Source organism: Saccopteryx bilineata, chromosome 1, assembly GCF_036850765.1.
Source record: "Saccopteryx bilineata isolate mSacBil1 chromosome 1, mSacBil1_pri_phased_curated, whole genome shotgun sequence".
In the NCBI taxonomy this organism is placed as follows: domain Eukaryota; kingdom Metazoa; phylum Chordata; class Mammalia; order Chiroptera; family Emballonuridae; genus Saccopteryx; species Saccopteryx bilineata.
In genome coordinates, this window is record NC_089490.1 from 156,605,031 (window position 1) to 156,624,206 (window position 19,176).

General features: G+C 55.2%; 1 protein-coding gene across 1 annotated transcript; it reads left to right on the plus strand.

Annotated features, from left to right (window-relative positions):
* The first annotated feature begins 6,261 nt into the window (after window positions 1-6,261).
* Window positions 6,262-16,746, plus strand: KLF16 (KLF transcription factor 16). The gene is made up of 2 exons (XM_066277098.1): window positions 6,262-7,214; window positions 14,577-16,746. The coding sequence occupies exons 1-2, from the start codon at window positions 6,758-6,760 to the stop codon at window positions 14,876-14,878; spliced, it is 759 nt and encodes a 252-aa protein (XP_066133195.1). The 5' UTR covers window positions 6,262-6,757; the 3' UTR covers window positions 14,879-16,746.
* Window positions 16,747-19,176: the final 2,430 nt, after the last annotated feature.

Here is a 19,176-nt window from a genome sequence, read left to right on the forward strand (position 1 = left end):
AGAGTGGAAAATGTGCATTAATCTCTAAAATGTTCTGTCACCAATATCCATTGCTGGAATGTTGGCTCAATGAGGGGGGTGACTTTGTATTTGTACTAGAGCAGCTAGCAGGACCATCACAGAGTGGTCAGGGTAACATCTGCAAATGCCTTATGCCAGGCAGTTGGAAGAACAGGATATGTGCTACCCAGTGTGCTCCCCCATGTCCCCTCTTGCTCCTCCCATGTCCCTGTCAGGTTCTTGCAGGCCCCTCCAGAGGTAACCACCGTGGACAAATTGCAGATACAGGTGAAAACAGAGATCACAACATGAACAGGCCTCCTTGGGAGTTGGAGCTGGTTTTTCCCTACTGACTCTGTCCTGTGACCTGGTTCTCCGAAGGCACTTTCTCCATAACTTAGTAACTAATGTTGAGTTTCTTTTCTTTTTTCCCAATTACAAATAGTGCAACTATACATATTTGCTTCTTTCTTTAAAAAAAAAGTTTATTGATTTTAGAGGAAGGGAGTGAGCTACAGAGAAAGAGAAACATGTTTCTGTATGTGCGATAACCATGGATCAAACTGGCAACCTGTTTTCTTTCCTTCCTTCCTTCCTTCCTTCCTTCCTTCCTTCCTTCCTTCCTTCCTTCCTTCCTTCCTTCCTTCTTCTTTCCTCCTCCTCTTCTTCTTCTCTTTCTTCCTCCTCCTTCTTCTCCTCCTTCCTCCTCCTCCTTCCTCCTCCTCCTTCCTCCTCCTCCTTCCTCCTCCTCCTTCCTCCTCCCTTCTTCCTCCTCCTTTTTCCTCTTCCTTCTTCATCCTCCTTCTTCCTCCTCCTTCCTCCTCCTCCCTCCTCCTTCTCCCCCTCCCTCCTCCTTCTCCCCCTCCTCCTTCTCCTTCTTTCTTCTCCTTCTCCTTCTTTCTTCTCCTTCTTCTTTCTTCTTCCTTCTTCCTCTTTCTTCCTTCTTCTTTCTTCTTTCTTCTTTCTTCTTTTCCTCCTCCTTCTCCTTCTCCTCCTCCTCCTTCTTCTCCTCCTCCTTCTCCTCCTTCTCCTTCTCCTCCTCCTCCTCCTCCTTCCTCCTTCCTCCTTCTTCCTCCTTCTTCTTCTTCCTCCTTCTTCCTCCTCCTTCCTTCTTTCTTTCTTCTTCTTTTTCCTCCTTCTCTTTCTTCTCCTTCCCCTCCTCCTTTTTCCAGTTGAGGACAGCGAAACAAGGAAGGGCTTAGGACAGAAGCAACAGGGGAGAGCCTCGGCAATGCTCTGCTTTGGCTCTCCAGAAATGTTATAGAAAAGTGAGTCAAGGTGGGGCTTCTTTTAGCTCACTGGAAAGCCAGAGAAAAGTGGGCCTTGGAGATAAGTTCAGGGAGTTAGTCCAGGATGAGCTTCTGCTGTTCATTTCTCCCTTAATTGCAAGCCTTGTGGAGTCCCTTAGAGTTTAGGATATGCTTGCCTGTGGAGGAAGGAGAGGAAGAGAAAAACACAGGTGTGTTCCCAGAAGGAAGAACGCACTATACTTGCTGCTTTTTTTTTTTTTTTTTTTTTTGTATTTTTCTGAAGCTGGAAACTGGGAGGCAGTCAGACAGACTCTCGCATGCGCCCTACTGGGATCCACCTGGCACGCCCACTAGGGGGCGATGCTCTGCCCATCTGGGGTGTCGCTCTGCTGCAACCAGAGCCATCCTAGCGCCTGAGGCAGAGGTCACAGAGCCATCCTCAGCGCCTGAGGCAGAGGCCACAGAGCCATCCTCAGCACCTGGGCCAGCTTTGCTCCAATGGAGCCTTGGCTGCGGTAGGGGAAGAGAGAGACAGAGAGGAAGGAGAGAGAGAGGGGTGGAGAAGCAGATGGGCGCTTCTCCTGTGTGCCCTGGCTGGAAATCGAACCCAGGACTCCTGCATGCCAGGCCGATGCTCTACCACTGAGCCAACTGGCCAGGGCTTTATACTTGCTTCTTTATGAATATTTTTTGGGTACCTTCTTTTGAAATGGAATTGCTGGGTCAAAGAACACAACATTGACAGTTTTGGTAAGCTGCAGACAAGAGCAATGAGACTGTGAAATGCCTCTGATATAAACTGCTACTATCATGTGGTCATTAAATGACTCCCATGTTCACTGTCCACGTTTAAAATTTTCATCTTGGAGCCTTGCCCAGTTGGCACAGTGGATAGTGTTGGCCCGGTGTATGGATGTCCCAGGTTTGATTCCTGATCACAGCACACAAGAGAAGCAACCATATGCTTCTTTCCTCCTCTCTTTCTTCTCCCTCTTCCCTCCCGCAGCCAGTGCTCTATTGGTTCAAGTATTAACCTGGACGCTGAGGATAGCTCCTTTGGTCTGAGTGCTTCAGCCACAGGCGCTAAAAATAGCTCAGTTGTACGAGCATTGGCTCCAGATGGGCATTGCTGGGTGGATCCTAGTCGGGTCGCATGCGGGGAGTCTATCTCCCCTCTTTTCACTTAAAAAAATTTTTTTTTTCATCTTGGAATCGTTTGGGGTTTACAGAAAAGTTGCAAGGACAGTATAGAGTTCCCATCTACCCTTCACCCAGCATCCCTCATGTTCACATTGTATTAAAGCCAAGAAATAGACTTGTGTGCATTCCCACAAACTACATGCCAGGCTGTATGCCAGTTTCATCAGGTTTTCCACTGACATCCTTATCTGTGTCGAGATCCAACTCAAGTCCCCACATGGCATTTAGTCATTTTGTCTCCTTAGTCTCTTACAATCTAGGACACTTCAAGTCTTTGTTTTTTATGATCTTCACAGTTTGGGGGGCATTTTGTGAAATGTCCCTTAATCTAGCCTGTCTCTGTTCTCATGAATAAATTGGGATAATGAGTTTTTGGGAAGGATACACCAGTGTGAGATGCCCTCTGGTCATATCCCAGCAGGATTCCCCAAAACACACAAGACATCTCCCTGAGGTTGACCTTGATCACCTGGTTGAAGTGGGGTCCAGTAGTGTCTCTATGGCAGAATGTTGTCTTTTCTTGCTGTCCTTTGGAAGTGAGTCCAAGTCCAGTCTATACTAAAGGAGAGATTTATTTAGAAAGTCATTTTTCGGGGGCTCTAGTGGTGCAGTAGGTTAGTGCACGGTATTTATATGACAGAAAATCATTTTTCATATCGAAAAGTATAAGAAACAAAGGACACATGGCCCATAATTACACTGCCTAGATACCTGTTCACATTTAAAAAGTAAAAAATACACATGGGTAAAAAAAGTTGAATTGTACAGAAAGTACTATTAAAATAAAAAATTAAGCCCTGGCTGGCTGGCTTAGTTGGATAGAGCATTGTCCCAAAGTGCAGAGTTTGCTGATTTGAAACATGTTTCTGTATGTGCGATAACCATGGCTCAAACTGGCAACCTGTTATATTTCTTTCTTCTTCTTCTTCTTTCTTCTTCTTCAGGCCACATACAGAACAGATGGAGATTCCTCTCTCTCTCTTTCTCCCTCCCTTGCTATAATCAGTAAGTAAAAAATAAAACAAAACAAAAAATTAAGGCTTCACTGTCTTAAAAGATAGGGCCCTTCTAGTGTGTTTGTACATCTATACACATACATACCCTGAAGCCTTGATTTTAACCTGCCTGCACCTTCCCTCTGGGCACACCTCACTTTATGTAGCCTTCCCTTCACAGGCACCAGCATGACCTCTGCCTCCAATACCTGGCTGCATCTTCCTCCCACCCCCACCCCTGAGCCCCTCAGTGCTATCAGTGAAGGGCAAAGATGGTCCCCTATTTACAGGTGAGGAAACTGTGGTCTGGAGAAAGAAGGGACTGATACCAGGTGGGTGCCCAGTCCAGACTAAACTCAAGCCATCTTCCTTTGTATTTCCCCCAAACTTTCACTGCTGCTTAGCTGTGCATGGGCAGACTGCTGCTCAGCCCTCTTGCAATCTTGATTTCTGCATCTGTAAAATGGAGGTGATCACTCCTGAAGGGTTGTAGTGAGGACAGAGTGACCAGGCACAAGGCCAAGCTGAGCATGGAGTTAGAGGGGTTGGGTGCTGTCACAGGGGTTTGAGGGTTATATATGTCATGGTTGCTGCAGGTTGCCCTGGGTGTGAAGAGAATCCCCACAGGAAAAGCGGGGACCTCCTCATGGGGGCTCCTGCCTGCAGAGCAGCCAATGTGGCCTGTAGATGAAGGCCACAGACCCAAGACCCTGATCATCCCCAGGACACCTGAGGCCCTGAGAGAATGACTTCTCCAAGGCCACTGGGCCTGCTGGGCATAGCCAGTATGGCAGCCCCAATCCCTTCCTTGCCACTGCCCTGTGTTCCTGCCACCACCAGCTGGAGGTTCTCACACTTCAGGCCCCAGGTGGAGCTGCCTCTGGGACCATATCCCCACTTCCTCCACTTGTGCCTGCTCACCCATGCCATTATTAGACTTCCAGCTGTCTTGCCCTAGACCAGGGGTCCCCAAATGACGGCCCGCGGGCCGCATGTGGCCCCAAGGCCATTTATCCGGCCCCCGCCTCACTTCCGGAAGGGGCACCTCTTTCATTGGTGGTCAGTGAGAGGAGCATAGTTCCCATTGAAATACTGGTCAGTTTGTTGATTTAAATTTACTTGTTCTTTATTTTAAATATTATATTTGTTCCCATTTTTTTGTTTTTTTACTTTAAAATAAGATATGTGCAGTGTGCATAGGGATTTGTTCATAGTTTTTTTTATAGTCCGGCTCTCCAATGGTCTGAGGGACAGTGAACTGGCCCCCTGTGTAAAAAGTTTGGGGACCCCTGCCCTAGACTGAGCCCCTGGAGGTCAGCCCTTGAGGGGCTCATTCTGGCCCAATAAACATGGGTGGAAGGAATGACAGGTACCAGCCTCTTTCTTCTCCTGCTGTTTGCCCGTGTGCCTGGTGGGGAGAGCTGCAAGGTGCTGCTTGCCTCTATCTAGACTTGGAGACGCTGGGCCACTGGGGCTCAGTAGTACTTGTGGGAGTGGGGGAGGGCTGAGGCTCCTAAGGGCTGCTGGGGCGTAGGCCTGCCCAGGTGATTCACCTCCCAGATTTTCAAAGGTACAGGGGCCCTGATCAGCAGGAATGCTGACCACCAGCGCCCACTAAGTGTTCACCTAGAGAGTAGCTGTCCAGAGTGGGCCTTAAGAGTCCCAGATGTGAGAGTGGGCTTGTCTATCAAAAGGAGCCTAGTGGACTGCAATACGTCTCTGCAGCCTGAAATCAATTCTCCATGCTTCTCTCTTCCCTTGGGGTTGCCAGAGGGGGCTGGAACAAGCTGGCATCACCAAGGACGATAGGGCAATGGGGGTCGGGAGACACCAGGGGACAGTGGCTTGCATCAGGGCAGAGGGACCCAGCCGGGTCAGTTCAGTTAGCAGTAGTTGCAGGTTGAGAGAGTGAAGATAAGAGTTCCAGAATGGGGTTGGGACCAGGGTCACGGCCCCTGTCCACACGCAGGTCAGGGTGGGTCACCGAGTCAGCGTTAGCGATTGGAACCCGGTCAGGGAGGCCGCGCAGGCCCCCTGGGGGCCGCTTAGGCCACTGCATGGCCCTTACCATCCGCATAGGAAAGAGTGGGGGGCGTGGTCGCCCATTTACGCGCACCGCCACTTTGGGCCTGCAGACCCCGGCCATTTCTGTCTCCAGCTGGCCTGGACGCCCTCCGGCTTGGAGAGACCCCACTTTCACCGTCCCAAGCCCCAAGGATCTCTGCTCATCGCCAGGAACCTACGTCCCTGACCCGCGTGTCCCGGAAGGGTCAGATGTTATGCCTCGCCAACGCGCCCAGAGCCCAGACCTTTACAACTCGGGTGGGCTTCTTTTCCTTACCCCGCTACTCTCGCCCTACTCGGATGCAAACCGGTCCTTCCTAATGCTAGTGAGGCGCAAAAAGAGGAACGCAGGCTCCTTCCACCTGGAGGAGTGAGATAAGCGCCGTTTCACCCTTCCCGGAGCCTAGGCCAGGAAGGCTACAGAGTCCTCGGGAACGGCGAGGGGACGCAGATACGCCCAGCTAAGCAGGGCACTAGGCCCGGCAGAAGGGAAAAGGGTCGCGCACGTGGCTTGGGGGCGGGGCTGGCCGCTTCTGAACCCCCACCAAGCCACGTGGGTGTGGAGTCCTTCCCCCATCGCAAACGGGGGCACGCCGGGACCCACGTTGAAGCGTCCGGGGAGGGGGCGGCCTCCTGTCGGCCGCGCGCAGCACCGCAGGATGGGAGCGCGCCGAGAAAAGGCGGAGGCCGGCCGGGGAAGGAGGGGCGTGCCGGGAGGGGCGGGGCGGGCTCTCGGGGGAGGGTTGTATGGGGGCAGGGGGCGGAGATCCCCGGCATGCGGAGGGAGCGCTCTGAAGAGGGCACTGAGAGCAGCGGGGCAGGGGAAGGGACGAACTAGGAGGGTCGAGCTCCGGAACTGGCACCCGCGTGCGGGAGAGCTCAGGGCATGAGGCTGAAGCGCACTCTGGGGCAGAAGGGGGCGCGCCGGGGAGATGATTTCTTTCGCCCAGGCCGCGCACCCGGCGGCAGCGAGCGGCTCGTTAGGCGGTGGAGGGCGCGCCGTTCTGGGGGCGTGGCCACTGCGCCCCGAGGGGGCGTCCTCCGGGCGGGGCGGGACGTGGCCGCCCCCGCGGGCTCCGGTGCGTCAGGGCGCGTCAGGCGAGGCGGGGCGGGTCGAGCGCGGGCGGCGGCGGCGGCGACGCGCGCCGGCCTCCTCCTCCTCTTCCCGCACTCAAGCAGCCGCCGCTGGCCGGACGGGCGCTGCTCCCGCCGCCTCCGCTTGGTCCGCGTCGCGCGCCCTTTTCCGGCATGTCGGCGGCGGTAGCATGCGTGGATTACTTCGCAGCCGACGTGCTCATGGCTATCTCCTCGGGCGCCGTGGTGCACCGCGGGCGGCCGGGCCCCGAGGGCGCGGGCCCCGCCGCCGGCCTGGATGTGCGCGCGCCGCGCCGCGAGGCCGCCCTGCCCGGGCCCCCGGGGCCTCCAACGCCGCCCCCCCGGGCCGTCCCGGGCCCGAGCCCAGGAGCTGCCGCCGCTCCCCACCTGCTGGCTGCCAGCATTCTGGCCGACCTGCGTGGCGGGCCCGCTGCGGCCCCGGGGAGCGCCTCGCCTGTCTCCTCCTCCTCGGCTGCTTCGTCTCCGTCCTCTGGCCGCGCCCCCGGCGCCGCGCCCTCTGCCGCCAAGAGCCACCGCTGTCCCTTCCCGGGCTGCGCCAAGGCGTACTACAAGTCCTCGCACCTCAAATCGCACCTGCGAACGCACACAGGTGAGTCCGGTCCTCCTGAGGGCGGCCTCTCAGGTCCCCTCCCCCCGCCGGGACCCCGAAACTGCGTGGCGCGTCGGGGGCGGGGAGGGGGGCGCGCCCGGGCCGCCGCCGCGCCTGCCGGGAGGGCGGGGCCTCGGTGGGTTGGGCGCGCGCAGGGGGCGTGGCGGCCATGCGGTCGGGTGGCGCGCGGTTGGCGGGTTCGGCGGCGGCGCCAGGGGTTTGCTAGGCTCGCGATGCCGCGCAGTTGGGGAGTGGGGTCAGGGCTCCTAGGGAGCCCCCTATTGCGATGGCTTCTTTCTCTTTTATTTTCTGTTGTGTTAGGATCTGGGTGGTATGCAGTATCGTTGGAGCACCTAGTTCTGAGGTTCTTCTTTTCCGGGGCCTCAGTTTCCTTAGCTGTGGAGAGGGAGGAGCCACGTCGCGGACTTCGGGACAGTCGCGTGGGTTCTCTCCAGGGGGCGGTGCAGCGCCTGGCTCGGGGCCAGGGTGTGTGTTGGGGGTGTTTTAATAGGGCGGAGAGCTGGACTGGGAGTGAAGGTTGGGACCAGAGTCTGGAAAGGAGAGAGATCTGATGGGGGAATCTCCTGAGGAAAACAGGTCCTCGCCGTGTTTCTAGCGTGTTAGTTACCCCCACTTGCTGCGGAACCCGGAAAGTGCACAGGGCTAAGGGGTACGGTTTTGGAACAGAATCTAACAGCCTGGGGGGATTGGTGGGGCAGCTAGGGAGCCTGGAGGAATGGAGGTGCTGGCCACCCTTTCACTCTTTTATTCTATCATCCTCTCTCCTTGTCTTGAGCTCCCTCTCTTCCTCACTAGTTCCTACCCTCCATCCTGAGAATGTCCTCCAAGCTGCAAGCTTGGGCTGGGGACAGGATGGTGGGCCTTGGTGGACACGCTGTCATTGTCTGGTTACCGGAAAGCAGGTTAGTCTCTGTGGCCTGGCAGAGACAGGTAGCCAGGCTTCAAATGCCACACAGGTGCTGGCAGCCCCTCTCCCCCTCTCTGCCCCATTCTCACCTCTCCTTGTCCTCAGGGGATGGAGGCTCTGCCTACCTGTGTGCACAGCCAGGACAAGACTTGGGGCGGAGTCTACATTTCCTTACAAGGAACCACCATCTTTCCCTCCCTGGTCACTGGATATTATTTTCTCTGTAAGATAGTGGGGTCCTTGTGTCTGTGGGAGAGACATTTGGGGGTCCATGAAGATGGAGAGGTAACTAACTCTCTGGGCAGCAAATTGGTGTCTAGGAGTTCAGTGGCTCATTGGGGTGAGTTTGCCCATCTCAACAGCGTGGGATGGGGCTGAAGTGGGAGACTTGACAGATGGGCCCAGTCCCTCACTTAGCAGTTTGATCTTATGCTTATCCCATCTCTAGCCTGAGGTATTTGTTATCTGAGAGCCTTTTGGATCCCCAGTTCTCTGATTTGGTTTGATTTTTCCTTTTCCAAATTCTGTCAGATTTCCTGGATGGATTGAAGGGGGCGGCCATGTCACTTCCTACCATGGCTTCCAAGGGACACTTCTCTAGGGTGTCCTAGGATCCTTCAGAGCCTCTGTAGGTCCCTGGGCAGTGATGGCCACCTCCCTAAGCCCATGGGGGAGGAAGGATTCTTTGCTGAGGCCAGTACATCAGCATTGCCACCCCCATTTTTAATGAGAAACTGAGGCCCAAGAAGCTGAATTGCAGGGATGGGTGAAGATGGTGGCACGGGCAGGGTGCCATCTCTGCTGGGTCCTGTGTCTCTGTCTCTGGATGTCTTGTTTGGACCTTCCTTTATAACAATAGTGTGATGACCTAGTGAGGCACAGCTCTTGGACCCACTTGGCAGGCACCCTCTTTTCCATTTCCCAAGGGTTTTGGATACTTGTGTGCTTAATGGTTGTGTATCTCCGATTTCTGGTACCTGCCCAGAGTCTGTATGAAGGCCTTTTGGTTTTTCTAACCCCTGGGGGATGGGCAGCTGCTGTTAAAGCTTGTTTTGGAGGTGAGGAATCCATGCTTATCCTTGGTGTCCCACCGCTAAGGACAGAACATAGTTAAAGCTATTTGTCTGCTGAGCTGTTCCCTCAAAGGCTTTTGGGAGAGAGTCCTGCTACCCACCCCTTTATGAGGATTGTTCTCTCTGTAAAGGGAATGCCAATGCCAATCTTGGTCTAGCCCTGCTGTGCAGATGAGCAGACTGAGGCATTGGAGTGAGCGTGGTGCTACCACCATCCCTGCTTTTTGGTGCAGGGTGGGGGTGAGGAGGCCTGGAGAGGCTATGAGTCTTTTCACAGGGCCACCCAGTTGCATAGGGTGTGAAGAGGGCAGTCCTGTGGTTTGTGTCCATCCTGCAGCTCATGGCCCAGCGCGGAGTTCTTCTGTGTGGGGCGGGCAAGGACTTTAAAAGCTGCCAATGTTGACGCTGTTGCCATGGATACGAGAGTGCGAGCAGGGAGATGGGGCGGGGGCGGGAGAGGCTGGCTGTCTACTTGCTCTCCCCAGCCTCCCTCAGCTCCGAAGGGCTCCCCTGCCTGCGCCCCCAGTGCCCAGCACGCAGTCAGCCATGTGTGCCTTGAGGGGGCCTCAGTTCCCTGGCCCCCATCCACTCGTTGTAAGAGCTCTTTCAGTTATGACAACTGTAGATGTTCCTGGACATTGCCTAGTGTTCCATGGCAGGTTGCAGATCACCTCCAGTTGAGATTCCCTGTACCGCTCTAAAATCCTGTCTACTTAAGACTGAGAAATAATAGCTGAGCATCTAGGCACTGTTGGGGTCCCAGTCCTTTTCCTTGGGCCCCGGGAACCTTGGGGATTTGATGGAGGAAAAAGCTTCCTGGAAGAAGAGACCTGAATTGGGTGGGACAGGGAAGGGTGTGTCCCAGGACAGGGGACAGCACCCTGACTGCAAGGGGTGGGGGGCGAGGCCCTGGGATGTGGATTTTGAGAGGTGATAGTGTAAACTGGGGAGGGGGCAGAGCAGTCTAAGAGCTACATTTAATCCCAAGGGCAGGGTGGGGGACAGGCAGAGAGCATCTGGGCTTTGCAGAGGAAAATCCGTTTATGGAAAAGGGATTAGGGCTTGAGGATGCAGGCCACTGTGGGAGGGGAAGGGTGGGCTGATTTATGAATTGAGTGTGGGGGGAGCCTTAGGATGTTGGGGGGCAGGAGGAGGCTAGAGTGATCTGCTTGAGGTGGCGCAGGGTGGTAGTGATGATTATAGTTTTTTGAAGAGGGCAGATGGGGAAACTGAAGCCTGGAGGAACAGTTCCATGCAGCTCAGGCAGAGTTGGGAGTTCCCTTAAGGTCAGGTGGGGTTCAGGGGATTGGTGTTGGGGCAGGAGGACATTGCTAGTCCTGAGGAGGGTATGGGTGCCCAGGAGCTGTCTCCCCACCTAGCCTCTCTCCAGTGGGCAAGGGTACAGAGAGCAGCTGAGACTAGCTGCAGGTGCCTATGCCCCAGCTAGAGGTGGGTGGAGGAGGGCCCTTCAACATTGCAGGGGGTGATAACCACCTACCACCCAGGCTCCCTGATAAAGGTGGCCCAGATGGCCTGGCATGGGCAAATGATATGGGGATGAGTAGCTTGCGGAGGCAGGCTCGGTGGGTCACCTTTACCCAGTGATGTTTTCAGAACATTAGGCCTCTGAAACACATGTGCTGGGCGGTCCTGTGGGAACTGTGCCCCCTTATCTCAGGCACCAAGAGCTCCCCCTCCATGCCAAAGATACCAGTCTGGGTAGGAAGTGAGATGGGGCAGCCTGGGTCCTCCAGGAGGGAGGAAGGACATGGGAGAGACTGCAGATAGACATCTTAAATAAATGGGAATAGTCATAGCTCCTCTCTGGGGGTAAATGAGATGATGGGCAAATATGTTAGATGCTACCTGAGCTGTGCCAGGAGCCTGAGCTTGAGTTTCTAGGTCTGTAGACTCTTTCCAGAGATTTATTCCGCATGCCAGTTGGGGGGTGGGCGGCAGTCTCACACCCAGGAGATGCTGAGCACAAATACAGAAAAGTGGGGAAAGGGGATGTTGGGGTCAGGGAGCATCAGCAGTTAGGGAAGAAGAGACCACTCTGAGGGGTGATGCTGACTGAGCCTGCTGGCACCATGTTGTCTCCTGGCTGTTCCTAGTTCACCCTGGCCTAGCCCATCACAGGATCAAGTCCACTACAGTCCTACCCACCACATGCTCCCCAGCACCCATTCTGGCCAAGTTGCCTGGGGCAGCCAGGTGGCCACACTTGGGGGCCCTCGTTGCCCCTGAGTCTCCAAATGTACCTACCACCTTTCCTGGCTAGTGGACTGTGAGAGGGTGGCAGGGCCTCGCATCTTGCAGGCATTTGCCCTGTGTTGTGGTTGGCATCTTGCAGGCATTTGCCCTATGTTGTGGGGGCTGGAAGCTGGGCCGGCCCCTGTGGGGGTGGGACCACGTGAGCAGTGAGGGCTGGGGCTGCGGATGTCCCCACACCAATGACCTATGTGCGGCAGCTGTGTTCCCAGCGGCTGCGGCTGCGTGTGTGTCCTGCCCTGGCTGGCCCTATCGCCACTCCTGCAACCTGCTCTGTGCAAAGTGGAACTGTGGGGTTAAGGGGGAAGGTAGGGGCCAGCCCCACTGCCCTAAATGGGGAAGTGAGCCAACTGCTGGCTGCCAAAGCAGTGGGATGCTTCCCCCTACCCACTTCTGCTCTCCTGACTTGTGCCCTGCAAATGGCGACATGACTGCATGTCCCTCAGAGGGGCATCACTGCCCTGGCCCTGGGTCTAGTCCAAAGCTAGCAGCCCTGCCACGGTAACCAGATTCCCCTTCCCCAGGTAACTCTTCTGAGTGGCTACAGTTGAGGTGAGTTTGGGATCCCTGATTCTGAAGAGAACTTCCCTGCTGTGACCCCTTCCCCAACTGCTGCTGTTCCTGCCTTCTGGATTGTTTGGGGGAGGCATGGGGCATAAAGGGGACAGCCCCAGGGATTTGGGGCTGCCTACAGTCTTGGGGACAGTTACTCTCCCCCCAGCAGCACAGTGTGGTCTGAGACTTCCGGGGGAAGGTTGCTCTGGTAATCTTTCCCATACACCTGGGCCCACATCTTCTAAGGACTGTCTTCCCCCAGCTGTGAACATAACCGACAGGTAGCCCACAAGAAACTTTCTGGGGGGAGCCTGTTTGGCTTCTGACCTCCTTTGTTCTGTTGTGCTAGGGGTGTCCACGTGTGGCCTGGAGGAAGGGGTAGGGTAGGGGAGGCTTTAGTCTTTCCTAGGCCCGGGTAATGGCTGAGCCCCTGTGTCCGCTGGTGGCCCCCACACCAACCCCTCTTCCGAGGGCAGGCCAAGCTTGAGCTTTCAGAGCAGAAATGTCACCAGGTTACCCTAAGAATCCTGGCCCTGCTCTCCCCATGGCTGTGGTGTCTCCTGTCATCTCTAGGTCACCTCTATCTATTCCCCACTATGGGTCCTGCTTTGAGGATCTTTTTTATTTATTTATTTATTTTTATTTTTCATTTTTCTGAAGCTGGAAACAGGGAGAGACAGTCAGACAGACTCCCGCATGCGCCTGACCGGGATCCACCCGGCACGCCCACCATGGGCGACGCTCTGCCCACCAAGGGGTGATGCTCTGCCCATCCTGGGCGTCGCCATGTTGCGACCAGAGCCACTCTAGCACCTGGGGCAGAGGCCACAGAGCCATCCCCAGCGCCCGGGCCATCTTTGCTCCAATGGAGCCTTGGCTGCGGGAGGGGATGAGAGAGACAGAGAGGAAAGCGCGGCGGAGGGGTGGAGAAGCAAATGGACGCTTCTCCTGTATGCCCTGGCTGGGAATCGAACTGCTTTGAGGATCTTATCTGACTCTTGGCTGAGGACTCCCTTCTGTCTGTCTCCCCAACCACTTGCCCTTCCGGGGGAGGTATTCCTGGAAAAAGGATCAGCCCAAGTCACCAAAGTGTTCCAGAGTGGGATTTCCATTGTATAACCCATGAGGTGACACCCTGCCCAGGCTGTGGCTTCCCCCAACCTGGTCTAGCTGGCTCCTTTCCTTCATGGGCTTGCATCCAGTGCCATAGGGGGTGTTGTACAGGTGCATGAGCGCCCCAGCTCACGTGCCCATATTCTATCTACACCTGCCCCCACACACTTCAGAACCTTTAGGCCAGCGGTTCTCAACCTGTAGGTGGCGACCCGGGCAGGGGTCGAAGGACCAGAACACAGGGGTCACCTAAAGCCATTGGAAATACATATTTTATTTAAAAATGTATTGTATAATAAATATGTATTTTCCGATGGCTTTAGGCGACCCCTGTGTTTTAGTCGTTCGACCTCCGCCAGGGTTGCGACCCACAGGTTGAGAACCGCTGCTTTAGGCATTGGGCAGAACACCACAGGGGGAAATCCAGAGCCCCAGATACCTGGTGCAGAACCCTGCAGAGCACGAGCTCTGGATGCTTGGCCTGGAGTGTGGCGGGGTCAGGGGTGGACAGAGTTCAAGGGTGGAGCCCTTAGTACCCTGGCTGGCTGGGGAGACGCTGGGGGTGGGCTGGTCATGGTTGTGGGGCAGAGACCTCAGATGGGACAGGATGGGCTAGGCTAGCCTGGGTGGTGGGTGTGGCCTATGGAGGAAGTTGCAGGGTAACAACCGGGCCTCTGTGCCCTGCCTCTTCCCAGCGGCCCAATGCTGGGGCCCTTTCTGTAGGGCTGCTGTGCCTGAATATGCGGGGATGCAGGTAGCTGGGGATGCCCTTCATATGTCTGTCTGCCCGTACAGGGGCCACGAGGGTCAGCAGAGGGGTTGGGCATGGGAAACTGCCCACATTGTATCCCCTACTTTGCACCCCGTTGGTCATTTCCAAAAGGAGGGTGTTTTAAGTGGGGTCAGTAACACCTGGGAGGCCTTGGAATGCCTGAAAGAAGGGGTGGAAAAGAGTAGTTGGGGATGGGGATGGCAGGACCAGTTTGCTTGAGAAGTCCCTTCAAAAACCCAGCATGCATCTGAGCCTTCACACATGTGGCAAATACACAAGGAGGCCTTCATCACTGTGGAGGTATCATTTTAGGGGGGCGCCCACGAGGGGGTGTGTTGATAGAACCCAGCCTCTGTAGGTTGTACTTATAACTAACGGAAAGTGCTCACAACTGTGTAATTACTACTAGTTCCCAGGAAATCAAGGGCTAGGATATTCATTAGGGGTTTGTGAAATGAGTGGGGATCCTTTTTTTATTTTTCACATTTACATGGTTTAAATTCACACCCAGAATTCAGCTGCTAAAACTATGAGTGGGGGTGAGACAGATGACCAGAATGCTTTGGGATCTGATGGAACATTCCCTTCTCCCTGTCTCCTGACACCCACCACACTGACCATTGTCTTTGTCTTTTGCCTCCTCCATCCAGGTGAGCGCCCCTTTGCCTGCGACTGGCCAGGCTGCGACAAGAAGTTTGCGCGCTCCGATGAGCTGGCCCGCCACCACCGGACGCACACAGGGGAGAAGCGCTTCCCCTGCCCTCTCTGCTCCAAGCGTTTCACCCGCAGCGACCACCTGACCAAGCATGCACGCCGTCACCCTGGCTTCCGTCCAGAACTACTCCGGCGCCCTGGTGCTCGCAGCACCTCGCCCAGCGACTCCCTGCCCTGCAGCCTGGCTGGCAGCCCTGCACCCAGCCCAGCCCCAAGCCCAGCCCCTGCCGGCCTGTAGGGCCCATCTAGCCTGCCCAGAGCTCCCCCTGCCCAGAGCACCAGCAACATGCCTATTGTCCAGGCTCCCTTCCAGCATTCCCTGAGGGCCCTAAAATGCCTCTGATCCCCTCAAGAAAGCAAGGAGGGGGCCTGAGACTGGACTGGGGTCAGCTGGATCTTGGAGATGCCCCATCCTCCATCCCACCTCTTGGGATGGGTGCCTATGGCCTGTGTCTGTAAATAGCCATGACCTATAACTCTTTCCATCTGCTAAACTGGGACCCCAGGTGGGTGGCCGGCAGGTGTTCCCTTTTCCCCTTAGTCCCTTCCTTGCTTTTGGGGATGTTGGGGAGCAGAAAGCCACCCCCTGCCCAGTGCTTGGAATTGGCCCCAGGCCCCTCTCTCCAGGTTGGGAAGAAGTGTGCAACGAGCCATAGAGGAACCAGGGGTGACTGAGGGCCCACCTGTCCCCACACACCCTCCTGGGGCCCCTCACACCACAGAAAGCCATTGGAGATGTTCAGGGAAATGGGGTGCGGCCCGGCCGTCCCCCACTCGGGTATTCGATCTCAGGTGTCCACAAGTTCTGCCCCACTGCCCATAGGAGGGGCCCCTGTCTCCCTGCCCCTGGGAGGCAGGGAGAAGGGAGGGTAACCACAGGGTCTGGATTTTGCTTCTGAGATGGGGGAGGGTGGGTGAGGAACAGGGTTCTTCCAAAGAGCATTGCCTCACTTAGGGGCTGGGGGGCGGATATGGAGATAGAGTGAATGCTGGCTTATTTATTTTCTTGTTTCTACTGGCTGAGGTGGTGTGTGAGTGAGTGAGTGAGAAAGACAGTTCAGAAAATTCTGGGAAGCTAGTGCCACAGCTGCTCCCTGCCCCTGACTTTGGCCTTCTGCAGCATCTCGTGACAATCATTCCCTCCCCTTAGGGACCAGTGCCACTGGGTTTGAATGCACCCCTTTCCACCCCCCACCCTGCAGGTGGAGGCAGGAGTCCTGGCTCCATCCTACCCTTGCTGCATGTCTCCCTGGACTACAGGGTTGGACCGATGATTGAGGTCCTGGCCACAAGGACAGGAGGCAGGAGGACTGGCCCCAGCCCCCTGGGGATAGCTCGTTTTTTTGGACCGGGTAGAATATTTTTTCAGGCACCAATCCCTTTCTTGATCTGGGCCACTGTGGGTGGTCCATCATCCTCAGAGGATGGGGGGTGTGAGGGAATGGTCCTCAGTTACCTAAACTTAGGGTTAAAGAATGATGGTTACCATGTCCTTTGGTAGGTTGGTTGGGTTTCATTTTGGATTTAGGACCCCACACACCTTGGAGTGGGAAGGGACCCAGGCTCTCTGCCCCCAGACCCTAAAAGGGCCTGTGTCCACACCAGTCGCTGCAGGAGGTTTGTGGCAGCTGCATTTGTTACAGAGCCTTCTTTGTATCTTGATTGGGGGCTGGGGGTTTGGATGGCACCATTGTGGACCCAGACCTGGCCTGGCAGGATCCAGGGATGGGTGCCTGGGATCCTGGGTGGGTGGGGGCTGGTGAATCCTTTTGGAGTTGGGCTAGGGAGGATCTGTCTTCAGGGGTTTCCTATGGGCAGATCATTGCATGGCTGGTCCATCTGCCCTCAATCCTTCCTTTCCCAGAGGTGGTAAAATGCCTTTGTCCATGAGGGTGGATTGGTGTGTGCTCCATTCACCTTTGTGTTTATGTGGTTATCCTCTTGGTTGTCCTAGGCCTGGCAGGTATCTGTCTGCAGATAGACTGTGGGTCCCAGGGCCCAGGAAGCTGAGAACTCTGGCCCCTCTCCAAGAGGGGCCTGTGGAGAGACCCATGCCTCCCTCCCTCAATGGGCTGGTGGTAGCTGTGGCCTTTCAGAGGGGGAAGTGGAGGGGGGCAAAAAATGGTTGCATCCCTAGGGAATTGTGCTTTCTTGGGTAGCACCCCTCTCCTCTCCCCTGCCTGACCTCATCCTTGTATTTAATTAAACAAGCCCTTTTTTAGACCCAATTCAGTGCTTCTGTGGTTTTTCCCACCTCCAATTCCCAGCCAATGGCTCTGTACCACTCATCAATGTAGGCCCAAGATCACCAACCGTTTGGGGAAACTGAGGCAGCAGGGATGGTGAATTCAGAGATCCCTGGTGGGGAATCTTCGCAAGTTTACAGTGGCTGGGACATAAAATAACGTGACGCAGCCTTGAACTTCCAAAAGTTTAACGCTGCCCGCAGCAGTGAATGCTGCTGCCCAATGTCATCCACGCCTCGCACAGCTACAACCACTGCCCACCTTCCCACCCTGTTACCCGGCTACCAAGGCGAGCAACAGGGCTCCTCCCCGCTCCTTCTTCCAGTGCCCAGCCTTGTGGTAGCTCTTGTATTGTACATCTACTATATGCTCTCAATTGGGAGGAGGACTGGTGAGGGTGAGGAGCCCCTTAGAAAGGGAAGATTAGCCTCCCTGGGAGCATCGTGAAGCTGGTGCAAACTTTGAACTCCCTTCCTAGGAAAAAGGCACCCCAGATCTCAGCGATCTCCAAGTCCCTGAAGGCCGGTGGAGCTGTGGTTGTGAACGCAAACCCTCTAGGGTGGCTTCCCTTCTTCCCGCTCTGGGTAAGCATAGAACCCCGCCATCTGGTGGTTGCTTACTCCTTGGGCACCTGCCCAACTTTGCTCAGGGCCTTGCCCTTGTGGCCGTCAAAGTAGCTACCATCCTGAGCCTGGGCTCACGTTAGACGACGGCCTCCCTCTTGCATCCCCTCGTTCCCGCTCCACCAATTTTCTCTTTATTGGATTCTGCCCCGCAAGACTGCAGACATAGCTTCCTCTGTCCTCCTCTGGCAGGATTCCTGGAATGCGGAGTCCATGCGTGCAGCCCCTCCCTCAGTCTCTCCTGGACACACTCCCACACGCCTTCGAAACAGATTGAAAATGCCCCCTCTGCCTCTTGGACGCTCCGTTGGCATGTGGACCCCTAGCCCTTCCCCCCTGCTCAGGTCCCCCTGTGTGCAGACAACAACCCCTGCTCCATCACTAGTCAGACCTTGCCTTCAACCCCAGACCCGATGTCTCCAGTTCATCCTCTGGCTGCCCTCTGCATCACCCATTCAGTCACTGGCAGTTCTATCCATGAGTGCAAGCCTTGGGGTCACCCTTGACTTCAACTCTTTGTCTCACCACCCACATCCATCCAGTCCATGAAGAAATCTCCCTTAAGTTGTACCTTCAAAACATATCCAGAATCTGTCCACTTCTCCCTTTTCCTCTCCCTAACCCCATCGTTTGTCCTCCCATGGTATCCACTAGAGGGCGCACGCGATCGCCTGAGTCAGGTCCCACAGCTCTCCAAGGTTCTCACCTCCCTCCTGATAAAAACCCAACATCCCAAGGCCCGCAAGGCTCTGTACCACCTGCTTCCCTACTCCTGTTACCTTGCTGCCCTCACCTCCTCCATCTCTCTCCCTTGCTCACTGTGCCTGCACACTGTTCCTCCAACATGCCAGGCACAGACCTTTGGATATGTTGTTCCCTCCTCCTGGAATGCTCTTTCTCTAGATGTCTCCTTGGCTCTTTACCTTCTTCAGATCTGCTGAAATCCCACTTTCTCCATAGTGATCCACTATGGATCACTCCTTTTCCCTACCCAGTTCTACTCCCCTCCACTTTCTGCCTTTTGTCATTTTATCTCATTTATTTACTTATTTCCTAAATTTCCTATTGTCTCTCTACTCCATCTAGAATGTCACCTCCATCAGGGTGGGGTCTTTTCTTTGTTCACTAATGTTTCTAGCACCGTGTCTGGCATGGAGTACATATTTGGTAAACATTTGTGGAATGAACGGCTAAGGCCAGTGAGTATGAATGGAGCACTTACTAGTGTGAGTTCAAGGATGACCTCATTTCACTTCACTAACATTGTCACTAGCTACACTCAACCCTTTTGTTGGTGGTGGAGAGGTGTGCTGAGATCTCTGGGCAAGGGGTCTCAATCTCAAATGCCCTGGGGCTGGGTGGCTGAAGTAAGGAGAGAGGTGGGCTGGGAGAAGGGGGACCTGAACAGACACCCCTCACCCCTCACCCCCTTCACACGGGGTCCACGGCAATTGCCAGCTGGTGGGCCCAGTGTCACCAACAATTCATAGAGTGGCTGGGGATTACAATTTTTATGTGACATCACCCCAAGTTCTAAACATGGGCAACAAATTTATATCATTTTATTTTTTAATTTAATTTTATTTTTTTATTTTTCTGAAGCTGGAAACGGGGAGAGACAGGCAGACTCCCGCATGCGCCCGACCGGGATCCACCCGGCACGCCCA

Excerpts from the sequence above, each read along its gene's own strand:
- KLF16 (XM_066277098.1), top strand. The coding sequence starts at position 6,758 with ATGTCGGCGGCGGTAGCATGCGTGGATTACTTCGCAGCCGACGTGCTC. Across the intron at positions 7,215-14,576 it reads GCACCTGCGAACGCACACAG|GTGAGCGCCCCTTTGCCTGC; the intron begins GTGAGTCCGGTC and ends TCCTCCATCCAG.